Source organism: Megascapheus bottae, chromosome 11 (assembly GCF_031878675.1).
Source record: "Megascapheus bottae isolate mThoBot1 chromosome 11, mThoBot2.hap1, whole genome shotgun sequence".
NCBI lineage: Eukaryota > Metazoa > Chordata > Mammalia > Rodentia > Geomyidae > Megascapheus > Megascapheus bottae.
Window position 1 is genome coordinate 1,900,858 of NC_143519.1, and position 14,723 is coordinate 1,915,580.

Consider the following 14,723-nt stretch of genomic DNA (forward strand, 5'->3'; position numbering starts at 1 on the left):
GGGGAGGGCAGGGCCCTGGCTGCTGGCCCCCGTGCATGTGGTCTACAGGAGGAAGGGGAGGGCAGGGCCCCCGTGCATGTGGTCTACAGGAGGAGGGGGAGGGCAGGGCCCCTGTGCATGCGGTCTGCACTGCTGCACTCTCGCGGGAAGAGGGGAAGTAGGTCTTCAGCCGTCACAAGACCGTGCTGGCCACATCCACAGCAGAGCTCTCAGCGCTCAAAGGAAACCTGCCCAGGGCTCACAGCGCCGCCTCGGTTCTGCTGACTGGCTGTGCGTACAGAATAAATAACGTCTATGTACAGACTCGAGCCTTCTTTCTGGGGAGGAAGCAGCGGTGGGGGACAAACAGGTTTATGGGGGGCCTGTGGGGACAGTCCGGGCCCCACCCCTCGCTTCGAGGAGGCCGGCGTGAGATGGCAGGACCAGTGCCCACAGCTGTGCCTGAGGGTGACTGCACTGCCTGGAACACAGACTCCATTGGGCCCATTGACTCGAGGCACCCACAGGCCTCTGGGCAGAATACTGCTGTAAGAGAAGACTGTGACCTAACAAGGTCAAACTACCCTAGCATAGCGCGCCAGCGTGGAGACCATGGTCCGGCCCTGCCAGAGGCACCCCCAACCCCGCCTGCAACAGGGCCTGCGGGCAACTCCTAGGCCCGGGGGTTCGTGAGGGGCCAGCCCAGACAGAGTCAGGGACGTGCATTCAGAATGAAGGGTCCACACAAGTGCGCAGGCGTGGTGCTGAGACACACAATTACAAGTCCAAAGGCAGGCTGCAGTCAGTCACTGAACTTATTGCTGATGCAGGTGATCAGGTGTGGGCAGGGGAGCCGCAGGCAGCGTGGCCTCTTCCGTGGGGGGGTCGTTGCTGTCTGCGTGCGATGACACCGACGCCATCCCGAGCCACCCTGCCTGGCTCACCTGGTACAGGCCTCTGCCCACAAGAACCCTCCGCCTTATAGGTTGGTCTCGTCCCACGCAGGGTCATTCATGCTCTTCAGCACCTTCCGTACCAGCTTCTCCAGGTCTTTGCGGGCCCTCTGCTCCTCTTCCAGGGACTTCTTCATCTTTTTGTTATCCTGTAAGCCAAGCACACCACAGCACCTTTACGGTCCCTGACAACAGAGCCCCCCCAGCTCTGGAGTGCATGCGGAGGCAGCGTGTGGGTGTGGGGAGGGCAAGGCTCCCCCGACAGCGACGCCCCACACTGTACAAACCAAAGAATCTTGACAATGTGCCAAGACAAGAGGGCTACAGGGTGCAAGGCCCGCTTCCACCCAGTCTACTCCACGTTTTCAGTGCTGACAGGTGGATAGGAACGCAAGCCACAGCTGCTGAACAGGTGGGAAAATTCCCCCAAGAGTGAAAGAGGCATGAATAGGGAGGAGGCAGAACCGTTTCCCACCAACCTGGCCTCGCCAACCTGGCCTCGCCCGGCTGGCCATGAGTGCAGCAAGCTGGCTGTCTGCTCAGAAGAACTTGTGACCAGACACTATTTTACGTTTCACTACTAATTCTAACATGTGAGGTGGTTTATAGCTAATACTAAAAAGACATAACTTTAAAAACGCAGTTGCTAGTCTATTGCTTTGGGGGAAGAATGGTGACTTTCTGTGCTAGCGTTCTGAGCCTTTTGCTCCTCTTGTCACACTCTTTTTCTAAGATGGGCATGTGACAGACGCACCTGTCGTAACTCTTGTACCTCATCCTTTAACGCATACACAGTATCGACAAGGCTCCTGGAAGAGGAAACAGAGACGGCAGGTGAGGGGGGCTCTGGGGATGGGCACAATGAGGTGAGGGGCTCTGCCTCCCCATCCCGAGCTTTCAGCCACCAAACTGCCCACCTCTGTGCAGTAAGCTAAATCTAGCCCAGGTTAACGAACAGGCGGGGTATTTTAGAAATGGCTTCCCAACCTCCGAGACCGAGGGGAGTTGGGGGGGGGGGCGCCGGACATCACACAGAAGAAGATGTCTTACTTTTCCTCCATCACTGTCTGACCATTGCTTTTAGTTTCTTCAACTATGATCTTTTCCTCTTCTGGAAGCAAGACTTGTGGAGCGGATTCTTTGCGTGAACCTAGGGTCATTAAAGAAAGAAAAGACCTCAGTGAATGCCACAGCAGAAGCCAGAAGAGAGCTAATTCAACTACAGTGTGCTGCTAATGTGAGACTCCAGCGAATGCACATTAAAAACCCAGGGTAAAGCCGCATCTCCCGCCCTCTCCACTGTCTACAAGCACAGTCCAGCACTGCTCACTCCAAAGCATACAGAGAAAGGAAACATCAGCCTTTTTGCAATTTATTAAACTTCAATTTTTGAATCTGGATTGCAGATCTAACATTTTCAGTAACAGAGAAGTTAAAGGCTTGGACTGACCACAGTGCCTGCATACTCAACCTATTAAAGCCATTGTATTATTCTAGGACATCATACAAGACCATATAGAACATATACATTGTGTTTATAAATAAAAAATCTGGCAATTAGAAAAACAGAGATATTACAGCACACAGTTCAGGAAAGGTAGTATTATCATGTTATGAACGTTTTATTCCCTAGAATCTCCATGTTTTTCTAAAAGGAAGGAAGCAGCAGCCGTCCAGAGTGTCGTGGGATGGCACTGGCATGTCAGAACCATTCCAGCGAATACCCAGCACAAAGGCTCCCACGCAGAAGCCTCTGGGTCATAATACCTCAGGGGTCAGTTGTAATTCCAGGTGTTCATTTGAAAAGGAGAGGGAAAAGAGCCGAACCTTTTTGAATAAAATGAAAATGCCTTTCTTCAAGAATACACCCTGTGTGCTCATGATCTGACTCACGTGACTGTAATCCCTCTGCATATCACCATTACAATAACAATAAAGTGACTTTTAAAAAAAGATAGGGTTAAACTAAAAAGAACATACATTGTGATAAACACTTATACTTTTGAAACGATGGATCAGATGCAAATTGGCAGGAGTATATAACCCACTGTGAAATACGCGCCCTGGCCACGGAGGCTGGGCGGAGATGCCTCCACCTGAAGAAAGCTCACAGCTGTGTGAGGAAAGCGGGAAGGACAGGAAAATGGCACCCTCCCACACAAGGGCACTCGGGTGTCCTTGCTGTACAAACCTTCCACTGTCATCTGCACTTTAAGGATGGAAGGTGGAGCCCAGGTTTACGAGGCTCCCCTTCGCACCAGCATGGCCGTTCTGCTGGAGGCAGAGCGAGCGCTCTCCTGTGAACCCCAGGCACAGGCCTGCAGCACACAACACAGGCTTTGTGAGATTCATGTTTCAGGAAAAAGAAGGGGTGTGTGTGTGTGTGTGTGTGTGTGTGTGTGTGCGCGCGCGCGCGCGTGTGCGCCAGCAGACGGTAATTTCCATCTTCCAATCAAACGCCAGTACTTAGAATTCTGTCAACGCCTAAGGAGCAGGAATAATATCTGAGTGTTGCCCCAAACTGGTCAGACTGCTTTGAGGGCGGCCCTGCACTCACGCCAGAGGTGGGTGGGGGAGGTCCATCCGTAGGCCCTGGGGGCCCACACCGCCCTCCTTTCCTGAAGTGGCCACGTTCATGACAGAGGGCACTTAAAACCACCACCCAGCCTGGCAGCGCCCTCAGAAATGTGTCTAGAGGACAGAGCCCTGGCGGATGCACGGCCATTCTGGGTGTGCTTCCTGCTGGGTGTGCACAGCACACGAGAGTGTGACGAGGAACGTGAACAGCAGCCCGGGACTCTCCTGCACTCCCCCCATCACGTGACCAAGTCACGTGTCTCCAGAAGGAAGTTAGCTTGTGGGCTGTTTGTCCAGAAAAATACCCAAGGATTCCAAAGAGCCAGGTGTGTGTCCACGTGTGGAGAGGCGCCAGCCGGGGCTGTGGACACCCCAGCTACCCACTCCCCCACTGTCCAGCTTTGGGCCCCAACTACCATCAACTGAGTCGAATCAAAAACCCGGCACCAGTGGCAAATCAACTGGAAGTTACACCCTGTAATACACTTCTTCACCACCAGCAGCAGCAGCAGCAAGACAACAACGTAATACATCGCAGGCAGGTGAAAGTACCACACACTCCAGTTTCTTCCACTCCGCCAGTCTTGGGGACAAGCTGTTTCTATTATCAGTGTCTCCAAGTAAGTAGTGACAAAACCTGCCAGGTGACAAAAGTGTCACGGAGCAGAGGAAGGAGCTGAGGAGGACTGTGTGCCCTCAAGGCCAGGCACCCCACTCCCAGATGACCACGATTCCCACCACTTAACTGCTCTTCTCCAGTCAGTACTGGGAAGAGTCGTCATCTCAGCAAAGCCAAGGCAGTACTGCAGCTACCTCTTACCAAGCTTCCAATTCCAAAAAGCAGCTGAACCCCGGGAGGACCTGCCAACAGGACCCAGTGGCTGAGAAACTCCACCGGGGGCTCGGACACGCAAATGAGCATCACTAGTCTGCAGAGCGATCCACGCCTCGTCTCCATACGCTTTTCTAAGACGCCTGGAAAAACATATGTACCTCCTTTCAGCACAGCAATGAAGGAGTATGTACAAACTTCATGGTTTGTAAGTTGACTACTGCCTTAACAACAAGGTTTTCTAAAGCAGACAAGTTTCTCACAGCAATCACTGACAAACTTTTACAAGCACCATAGCGTGAATTTGCTGAATTACCTAGTCTGGAGGAGGGGCTGCTCTGGATGGGAGAGATCTGTACTCTTAAACCCAGGGGCTTTGGGGGGACAGGTGGGCATCAGCAGACACCGAGGGGGCTGCACTTCTCAGAGATGCACGGTGCACCTTTAGATAAAATGGGGTTTTGATTATGCTTGTACGACACTAAGCTTGGCAAATTCAGCCCTTCAAAATCCATCTGACGGGTCTCCTTTCCTCCTGGATCTCCAGGTGAATCTGAGAAGCACATGCCTGGCCTCCAACAAAATCTACAGGGGATCCCTGCTATGGATGCAACCAAAATAGACCCTCAGCACTCCTCAAACACGAAGCCTTCAGACCCCCAGGTCGACGTCGGGGGACACAAGGAGTGACGGTGCTACCTGGCCGCCCTCGGGGCCACTCAAACGCCCCCTGAGTTTGAGAAGTAATCAAGAGATCTAATCAAGGGACCCTGCAGGGAGACTCACCCCGGCCACCAGCTGCCACTTCTATGCTACTGCCAGGATCTCGGCAGCCACACGCCGCTGACTGACTCAAGGTGAGGGGCCCAACCACCAGACCCATGGTACATGTGTCTGTCTGCACCCAAACCTACCAACAACAACTTACACTTCTCACAAAGGAACAGTCTCACACAACTGTGACTCGTCTTCTTCAATCTATGACCTTTCTACAGCTGCATCCGTTACACTCAACTGAAACAAGTTTTGCACAAAAACCTGCTTGGGGACAGTCCCCAAAGTCACACAGGCCACTTTCTTTAGGGCTTCCTTCCTAGCAAGAGTAGAGCCCATAGTTTCTGCTTAGAGCGCACGCCAGTGCCAGCCTGCAATGTGTCACCAGTACCTCTGCTCCCGTGCTGGTACCACACGTCACTTTTCCTCTTCCGAGTCCAGCATGCACTTGGTATGACAAAACAAGCTGTCCTCATAAAAGGGGTAGCAGAGGCTATGCGTCTTTTACACACACACGCACACACACACACAAACACACACACGGCGGTGATGAGGGCAGGAGGAGTGAGTGAGCAGTGCCTCGCCTCCTAGAGCACACATGACCTAAGACAGCCCCAGGTCCTCTCTGGCCCGGCCTGTCTCAGGAAGATGCTGAGTTCAGGCAGACCAGCCAAGGCGGCTTCAACTGCAAACTACGCTACTGCTCCCTCCCCACGTAACAAACATTAAAAGTCAAGGGCTAGCAAATGCAAAATTTATTTCAACTGTACATAACAGGTGTCTTTTTTGTATATATAAAACAAACACTTCATTGCCATGTGCAACCACAAACAATAATATGCATACTGTACAATACAATGCAACATTCAGATATACATCCAGTTGAGTTTTCAATGGCACTCATGTACTAAAAATGGCTTTTCCCGTTCACAGATAAAGAGCACAATCATAGAGGTTTTCAGGATCTTATACCATTTATATACACACTACTGTGTTTGGCAATTTTATGCAAAACACGTAACTAACGAATATAGCTTATTAAATACTTCCGGTGTATGCTGATTCGACGGGAACACTGTCCGGGCCTTCAGAAAAGTCCTGGCAACGGCTGAGACCTACCTTCTAAGCTCAGTCTCCATCCTTCCGTTCTAATAGCCACTGTGCAGACCACAGAGCCGCATAAACATAGGGTAAAGTATCAGCAGGACCACAGTTCCACACAAGTAGAAATGAACGGTGGCCTCTGGTGCCAAGCCACCTCTGCCACTCAAGAACTCTTCTGGGCCTGTGGCACTGCTACTTCTAACAGGTCACAAAAGCTAGTGGCGTCAGACACTCAAAACAAATGCAAACAAACAAAACAAGGTCAGGCTATTATTCCATAGTGAACCCAGCAACACAGATTGTTGCCCAATGGTTCTGACCGGTACGAAGGGAGTGGTGGTGTAGATGACAACAGCATGTCCCTCAGACCACCGCTGGCACCTGGTGGGCAGCAGCCATGCTGCCGCAGGGTGGAAACGGGCTGCCAGCACCACTAAATCCCAAAGCAAGGGTGTTCTGTGAGTGCCAGAAAGGACTCCCACTCGGAGAAGGGGGGCCAAAACTAAACTCCCTCCCCATCACATACGATATGGAATAAGTGTATACACCTCACAGTTACACTTCTCAATCTTGCCATTTGCTGCTTGGTTGAATCTACACAAACCTCAACTCCACTGGAAATTAATACTGGGGGCTAATTTTCAAAGACTGTTCTGTGACTTTATTTGTATTAGTTGATACAAAAATACAGAGTCTCCAGAAGGTGAGAGCAGTTCTGTAGCTACAAAGGGCAGACAGGAGTCTGGCAAGAGCAGCTGCCCTACCCCGCCCTGCGGCTCCAGTGCCATCCTGTGCCATGCAGATGCAGCAGCCCTCCGTGGGGAAGGGGTGCGGGCGCCAGTTCACTAACACCTCTCACTGGCGAGCTACAGGACCCAGCTCCCTTCAAGGAAGGGCGAGAGTGCATCAGAGAGCACTCTGCGCAAAGGAGAAACAACCCTGAGCACGTGGGCTCGGCAAGGAGGGGCAGGGAAGAAAGACCACCTGGAACTGCAGCCACGCTGAAGGAAAGAAAACACGTTATTCCCAGTTCCCTATGGCATTTGCTTTCTGAATACTTAAAATACAACCAAAGGTTCCATTTTAACATCAGAGCAGTGGCCAGACGTGGGGGGCTGCTGCTTCCTGAATGCGGTGGGTCACATTCAGTTCCTTCTCAAGCAGGGACAGCCTGAGTGACGCCAGTGAAACTCCTTACAACACCCCCTTCCTCAGGGGAGCCACTCGGCAGCCTCCCCTATACTGGACTGCAAAGGAGCCCTGGCGTCACACACTGTGGGGTTGCTGTAAATGGAGTTTCACTGCAGCTGGTTGCCGAAAGCAACGATGTGTAACTGTAGCTTACAGGGGGCGCAGGCATGGATGTCAGGGGCAGCCAGGCCGTGACAGAAGCCAAGCGCTTAACCCAACGCCTCGGGACCAGAGAATCTGGCACAGGACGGTGCAGACTTCTCCGTGTCACGGGAGGGTAGCTGCTCAACTCAGGCAGTGTGGTGAGATGACAAGGGTAAGGCTGGGCCGTGACCGTGAGCCAGTGCTCCTTGCCAAGAGAGAGCTCCTGCCCCACAGCCACAGCTCAGTAGCTGAAAGGGTGGCACCTGTGCTCCTGCCAAGGCCCATGCAGCCGCCAGACTGTGAGCGAGGTGCTTTGGCTACAAACATTCCTCTCACCATGTCCTGGCACCTCATCCAGAAAAAACTCAAGGCCCTAAGCTAAGTAAGGCCAGGCCTCCACCACGCTGCTGGCCCTGGAGATAGCAAACCTGTGTGGTTCTGGTACAAAATAGAAAAGTGTCCATACGGCTCTATCCAAAAAGAAGTGCGACAGCTGCTACTCTGAAAAAATTTTTAAAAGACAAACAACTACGTGGAAATTTTATAAAACAACTCCTCTGGGAGAAAAGCACCCTGGGCACAGGCTCCCGGGCCCCCTCCCCCGAGCAGCAGCAGCTGAGTGTATACTCAGCCTGGCAACGGAGCCTCCGCCAGGTACAATGGGAAATACCAGGAACACTCTTAAAAGTTGTTAAAATATCACATAAAAGAGACAGGAACAGCAAGAAACACCTAGGAAAAGCAGGCTGCGATACAACAAGCATTGGTTAAGAAAAGCTCAGAGTGCATTAGTTCTGGTGAGAGATATAGGAGCAGCAGCTCTTACGAGATGCAGAGCCCGCTCTGTAACTATGGGCTGTCCATATACTGTCATACTCAGAGTCTTCCGAGAGGTCTGAGGGCTCCAAACGAGAAAGGCTACTGCGACGACCCAAGGAGTCTAGACTTGACTGGTCGTCATCAGCCAGGACGTGGTTATGCATCAGGTCAGTGCCTTGCCACGCTAAGACGGGGTGGAGTGACAGGTGGAGTGACAGGTGCGACAGGCAGAGGCGGGGGAGGAGGGGCGGACAGGAAGAGCCACGACCAAGACACGGAGCAAAGCAGAGGTGATGGGAAGAGAAGGAAAAGAGAAAACATGGTTAAAAAATGGCAACAACGTTTGTTTCCCCTCATTTAAAAGGCTGGGTCACAACAGCACAGCCTCAGAACAAATAAAGCCACAACCCTTAAAACAGAGCTAGATCCACTAACCTAAGCCAGCATTTCAAGCTGGCCTTGACAAAGATAAAGAGAGAAAGGCTCTCCCTAAGCAATATTCTGCAACGTAAGCTCAGGTCCAAATCATGATCCTATCCGTGTTTAACACCTAGCCTACTCTATAAACAAATGGTTTTCTTTAGAACATTAGTTGTAAAAAGCGCTGCTTATTGGCCAATTAAAAATTATTTCCTGCTTAGTATGTGTGTGTGTATGCAAAATAACTTCCATTTTTTTTTACTTCTTCAACTGTCTCTTTGCCAAAAAAGCACTGCCCACATAACCAGCAGGGGTCTAGACTTACCTTAGCCGTGTTAGCAGCGTGAACACGTCTCCCCGCCCAGGCCGGCAGGGCTCGGCCGGGGCACAAGGGAAGTGGGAAGGGAGTTCACAGTGCTATTATACTCACGCAGGGCCTCTATGATCAGGAAGGCAGCTCTGGGCTGGCACTGTCACTGTGCAGCGGGGACAAAATGGGGCAAGAGCCTTCCTGGAGGGCTGAACTGTGATGGTGAATGGCTTGCCATGGTCTCCTAGGCCACACGTGAACTGAACCACAGCCGCTCCTTTATAAATTCCTCTGGGCATCTACATGTCAATGGGCCAGAGGCACACATACTTTTCACTGGGCACTGGCATTTCTCCAAATGCCATGACGAAGGTGTCACCTTCTCAGCAGTGGGGACACACACATGCAGTTACTGCTGTGCCTCCGTGGTGGGATGACCATGTCCAAATGTGGCAGGGCCAATGGGAAGGGCCTCCCCTACTTGGGCATCACCCAGGGGCCACACCACCCCAAGGGAGCCCACAGCCTGCCGTGCCTACTTGAGACCGCTGAGCTCCTACCTACTTCAAGAATTCGACACTGAGATAGCTCATTTTAAACGCCTCAACTCAAAACCCTTCGGATTTACGGCCATGTTTTCCAACTATCAAATTAGGAAAGTGAGGACTTTTAGTCATAACAATTTGACTTAGAAACGATTGCTTCACTCACACAAACATATTGGTAGGGCAGGCAGGCAGGCCTTTCCTTGTGGTGAGGACTTAAGATGTCTTCATGTCAGAAGCAGACTATGGTACAGTGCTGGAAAATTACTAGAAATGCTTTCAAACTTCTGGACCCACAAGTTTTACCTGGGATTGACCCCATCCATTATTATCCTATCTACAGTCACCTTAGCAAAATCGCTGTGTGTGTTTGGCTGGGGTGGGGAGGGGTGACACCGGCCTGAACTGCCTCCCTCCCTGCTCACAGCCACAGGAGAGGAGCTCACAGGCATGCTCACCACCTCCAGTGCTCAAAACAAGGTGCCAAGGGGTGGGGGCTGGTGCCCTCAGCTGGACACACCCCCCTCATCCACCTAAGGGCAGGTCTTCAAAAGGCTCTGAGCTCTACCAGATCGATCCGGTGTTCACTCCCAGCCTTTACAGAGGCCCTAGGGACTAAAATGACCACCGCCCTTCATTTAAGCAGCTCCTAGGCCAGTCCTGGCCTCTAGCATCCTCGCCTTCCTGAGCACAAAGCCGGGGCTACCCGAGACTGGCAAGGCTTCGAGGCGCAACGGAGGCCTGGGGTCCTCCAGCCACCCCCCCCCACCCCACTCAGCAGTTAGGGAGAACAGCTGCTCAGACCATGATGGCACCATGACACTTACTAGAATTCAGCGTCTGCCGAGTTTTGGCGCTTGTGCAGTAGGCTTCGATGACTTTCAGGATCTGCGCATCTTCCTCCAGCGCCGCCGTGCCTGTTGGGAGATGGACATCCATCACTCTCCAACACCCAGCCAGAGCCATACTGCCACACTGCCAGCTTGCCAGAGACCAGCCAGGGCAGTCCAGAGGCTCTGGCTCGGACCTCTTGTCAGGGAACTGGTCTCTCCAAATTCACAAGTAGGTAGTACATTCAAAAGGATTTTAGTTTTCTGAAAATAAATTTTATTTGCAACTTTTCTGGCAAAGAATTAGTAACCTAATCCAGAAGAAAATATAACTGCCACCTACAAATCAAAAACAGGGCAAGAAATGAGAACACTTCATAAAGGAACAGCAAAGGCAGGGAGAGAGAGACTCTCACTGGAAGAACCATCAGTCACGTGTCCCATTTTCACAGCTGGCCTGCCAGACGTGCAGACTGCACCTCCACGACAGACAGACATGCAGAGGCACACCATCTGTGACTCACTGGACACCCGACCACCACTCAGGAAGCCACAGCCAGAGCCCTCCTCTCCAGCAGGCAAAGACCCACACAGGCACCAATTTATTTTCCACTTTTGTCTTTTTGTTTCTTTCTTTGCTAGGAAACAATTTGGGGAGTAGGAGGGGAAGAGGAAGAGAGAATTTTTTTTGCCAATCCCAGGGCTTGAGCTCAGGGCCTGAGCACTGCCTTTGGACTTTCTCAAGGCTGGAGCTCTACCACTTGAGCCTCAGCACCACTTCCAGCTATTTCTAAGTATGTGGTTCTGAGGAATCGAACCTAGATCTTCGCGTGCGTACTAGGCGAGCACTCCACCACTAGGCCAGGCTTCCCACCCTGGATGCATATTTTTAAAAGCTCAACCACACTAACAAACAAAAATGGAGAAAATATCAAGTTCTTTGTATCTATACAATGAAGCCTCACTATAACCTGTGAGTAAAATGTGTACAGAGAGCCGAGCAGTCACCACCAGACAAGAGTGTGCGCTGCCCAAGTTAAACCTATTGGTCAGCCTTACATCTCACAACGCGGGCCACTTAGCACACTCTTCAGACAGAAGCGAGTGGGCCCTGCCCAGAGCCCACCTGCTGAGCCACGGGACTGTGGGCTCAGAGGTGTTTTCCACAGGGGCATGCCTCTGGCTGCCGTGCCAACTGCCAGTTTGGAGCTGGAAGATCAAAGGGAAGGTTGCTGGCTTTCCACAACGCAGCCGCACTGGTCCCACCCCAATCACAGGGGCAGATGACCGTGGCCACCTCTGCTGTGCAGTGGGGACTGACTGGTGTAGACTAGAGAAACTCAGTGCCCCAGTACACCACGCAGCACGGCGTTAGTGTGCAAGGTCTGCTGAGCACTCCACATGCACCACTTAGGAATCGCACACCCCACAGCACCCTGCAGGGCCTGCACGTGGACCACTTACAATCACCCACCTTGCAAGGTGCACAGAGCACCCAACATAACCCAACCCGGACTTCCCAGGGTGTCAGAACCACACGTCCACCTGATGCCACCTTGCATGGCAGCCATGGTCCAGGCAGGCATCTGTCTGTACGTGCTGCAGGCCAGTGCCATGCAGCACCCCGGCCCCTACCTGGGATGGGGTGGGGAGGGTATGTCTTCTGGCTCTGCCCCGTGTCTGGGGTCACAGCGGAGCTGAGCACTGTCTTCACAGCACCCGTCACCCCCAATCCTCTCCATGGCCTAGTTTTCTAGCTCCCCTACACTCCTGCGCAAGCTGGAGTGGCAATGAAGCCACTCAAGGTACCCACTGGCATCTGAGGACACCCCCAAGCCCTGGGCCCCAGAGGCTCCGAGAGCCCCCCCAGGTTACAACCCAGGCCCAGCCCTAGGCTGTCTCTCTCAGGGCCCCTCCTGGCAGCTGGCAGCTCTCCCTGGACAGCACGCCGAGGACTACCCCATCTACCAGGTCTCCTCTGTGCCCCCTGCTAAGGAGGGGGCACACGTCTCACTCACACACTGTCCCTCACACAGGTACTGCGGCGTGACTGCTTGTGGAAGGTCCACGGAAAACCCCTGCCACCCCAAGCCCACCCTCATCCCACAGACCACAGTGGCAGCCCAGGAGCAGGACAGGACCTGACAGAGGCCTGAGACCCTCTCCCCTGCGTGACGCTATGAAAGACGGGCGCTGGGGCTGCGCCTCACACGAGGACCACGGAGCCCTGCAGGACCACCATAGACCCCCGTGTGAGGCCTGAGCACAGGTGAGTGCTGCACTACCCCAGGTCTGCTCTCTCCCTTGAGCCCTCTGAAGGGAACCGCTCAAGGTCTCCATGGCTATGAGGGGTTGCCAGAGGTACAGGCCTGCCCAATCCCCTACCCCCTCCCCTGGTCACTCTGACTCCCCAGCCGCTGGCCAGACCATTGCAGTGGCCCTAGGTAGAGCCCGGTCCCCACTGAGTGCTAGACATCCATCTGCTCGCTGCGCCTTTCCTCACAGGCTGGGGGCCATGTGTCCCAAAGCCGTCACCTGAGATCTTACCCTGAGAGCCAAGTGGAACCTCGATGTGGAGGCAGACGGTGCCTGTGCCTCCTCCCCAAGTGTGCCAGGGGCTGACACGGCCCCGGGCTTCCTGAGGAGAGGGCCTTCCTGAGGAGAGGGGTCTTCAGGCAATCATAGGGGCTTGGCTAAGTGCAGGATGTCTAGCAACGGAGATTGAGGGAGACACCCCACCCAGCGCGTGGCTCACACCTGTAATTCTAGCTACTCAGGAGGCTGAGATCTGAGGATTGAGATTCAAGGCACAAAAAGACCTGAGACTCTTATCTCCAATTAACCTCTAGATAACCTAGAAAAACGGGAAGTGGGGCTTGGCTCAAGCGTAGGGCAGTAGCCTTGACTTGAAGAGCTCAGGGACAAAGCCTAGGCCCAAAGTTCAAGCCCCATGACCCATACGAAAAAAGGAGAGAAAGAAAAAGACAGACAGAGAGACAGACAGACAGAGAGACAGACAGACAGAGAGACAGACAGAGAGACACTCCCCCACTGGCTCTCACTAGAAACCAGTCCCAGCTGTCAAGAGTGAGGAGAGGACCAGCAGATCCACAAGTGGACAGTCCATGGTCCACAGAGCCACGGCCTCAAGGAGCAGGCCTTGCTTTTGTCTAAATCCCCAAGAAGGCTACTGACGGTTCCCCCGTCCCTAGGTACCACATGGGGCACAGAAGCCGTGGTCCCCAGCCATGCTCAGTACTCACTCTTCCGCAGGGCAAACTCCTCGTCCGAAGGCTTCCGCTCTGGCTTGCGCTTCGGCAGCAGCTTTTTCATGGTCTTAGGGCTCTTACTAAGATCCTGAGAAGACACAGAGGGCAGAGCTGCCACAGAGCTCCTTGAGACCACTGCAGGGGAGGGTGACCGGCGGGTGATGCCTACCTCACTCACAGCTGGCCCAGCCTCATCTAAAACCCAGCAGGGCCTTTTGCCACTGGTCATGCTCATGTCCCCTGATGAAACCCAGCAGAAAGGTCAGGCCTCGAGGGCACCCTCCCACAGGGACGATAAAGTCACAGGAAATCATGGCTAGTTAGTAAATAGGAAGTAAAAGTTCCTTTAAGAAAACATTACAGGCTCACACCTATCATCCTAGATACTCAGGAGGCTGAGATCTGAGGATCACGGTTCAAAGCCAGCCCGGGCACAAAAGGACCTGAGACTCTTATCTCCAATTAACCTCCAGAAAATGGGAACTGCGGCTGGAGGCTAGGGAGGTAGCCTTGCGCTGAAGAGCTTGCCCAGAACGAGATCAAGCCCCATGACCCACAAAAAAAACAAAAAAAAGAAACTATGCCAATGGTAGAGGGGAGTACATGAACGGGGGGGAAGGGTGAACAAGTGCAGTTACTGAATTTGGTGCACACTGTGGAAAAATGCAGCGGTTACAGTCCGTGTGCATGATGTACAAATTGGCTGCAGGACCTGAGCGATGGGGAAAGGTGGGGAGAAGAGTGGAAGGGCACTGGCATTGCACGCGTTACCTGACTTGTGGAACTGTAACCACTTGGTACAACACTCTGTACAAACCCCAGGAAAAAAACGGAATGCTGGTGAGGAATTTCAGGTTCTGAGCAGGGAGGAGCCAGGACTAAGACTTGGGGCTGCTTTGTACCCCAATTCAAGAGGGTGCCTGGTGAAAGGAAGCGGGCAGCTATGTCATCATCATCCATGGACAGACAGGGAAAG

The 14,723-nt window shown here is 53.0% G+C and overlaps 1 protein-coding gene across 5 annotated transcripts in view; it reads right to left on the minus strand.

The window, feature by feature from the left end:
* Positions 1-728: 728 nt before the first annotated feature.
* Arhgef7 (Rho guanine nucleotide exchange factor 7) overlaps positions 729-14,723 on the minus strand; it is a 113,075-nt gene continuing 99,080 nt past the window's right edge. For 4 of the 5 annotated variants that reach the window (XM_090341872.1, XM_090341870.1, XM_090341874.1 and 1 more), the window contains 6 exons: positions 13,742-13,835; positions 10,476-10,565; positions 8,381-8,557; positions 1,983-2,082; positions 1,687-1,741; positions 729-1,081 (listed from right to left, as the gene is read on the minus strand). In XM_090341872.1, the coding sequence (XP_090197998.1) occupies positions 959-1,081; positions 1,687-1,741; positions 1,983-2,082; positions 8,381-8,557; positions 10,476-10,565; positions 13,742-13,835 (639 nt within the window). In that variant the 3' untranslated portion in view covers positions 729-958. The remainder of the gene's footprint in view (positions 1,082-1,686; positions 1,742-1,982; positions 2,083-8,380; positions 8,558-10,475; positions 10,566-13,741; positions 13,836-14,723) is intronic. The other variant, XM_090341871.1, reaches the window with a different exon arrangement.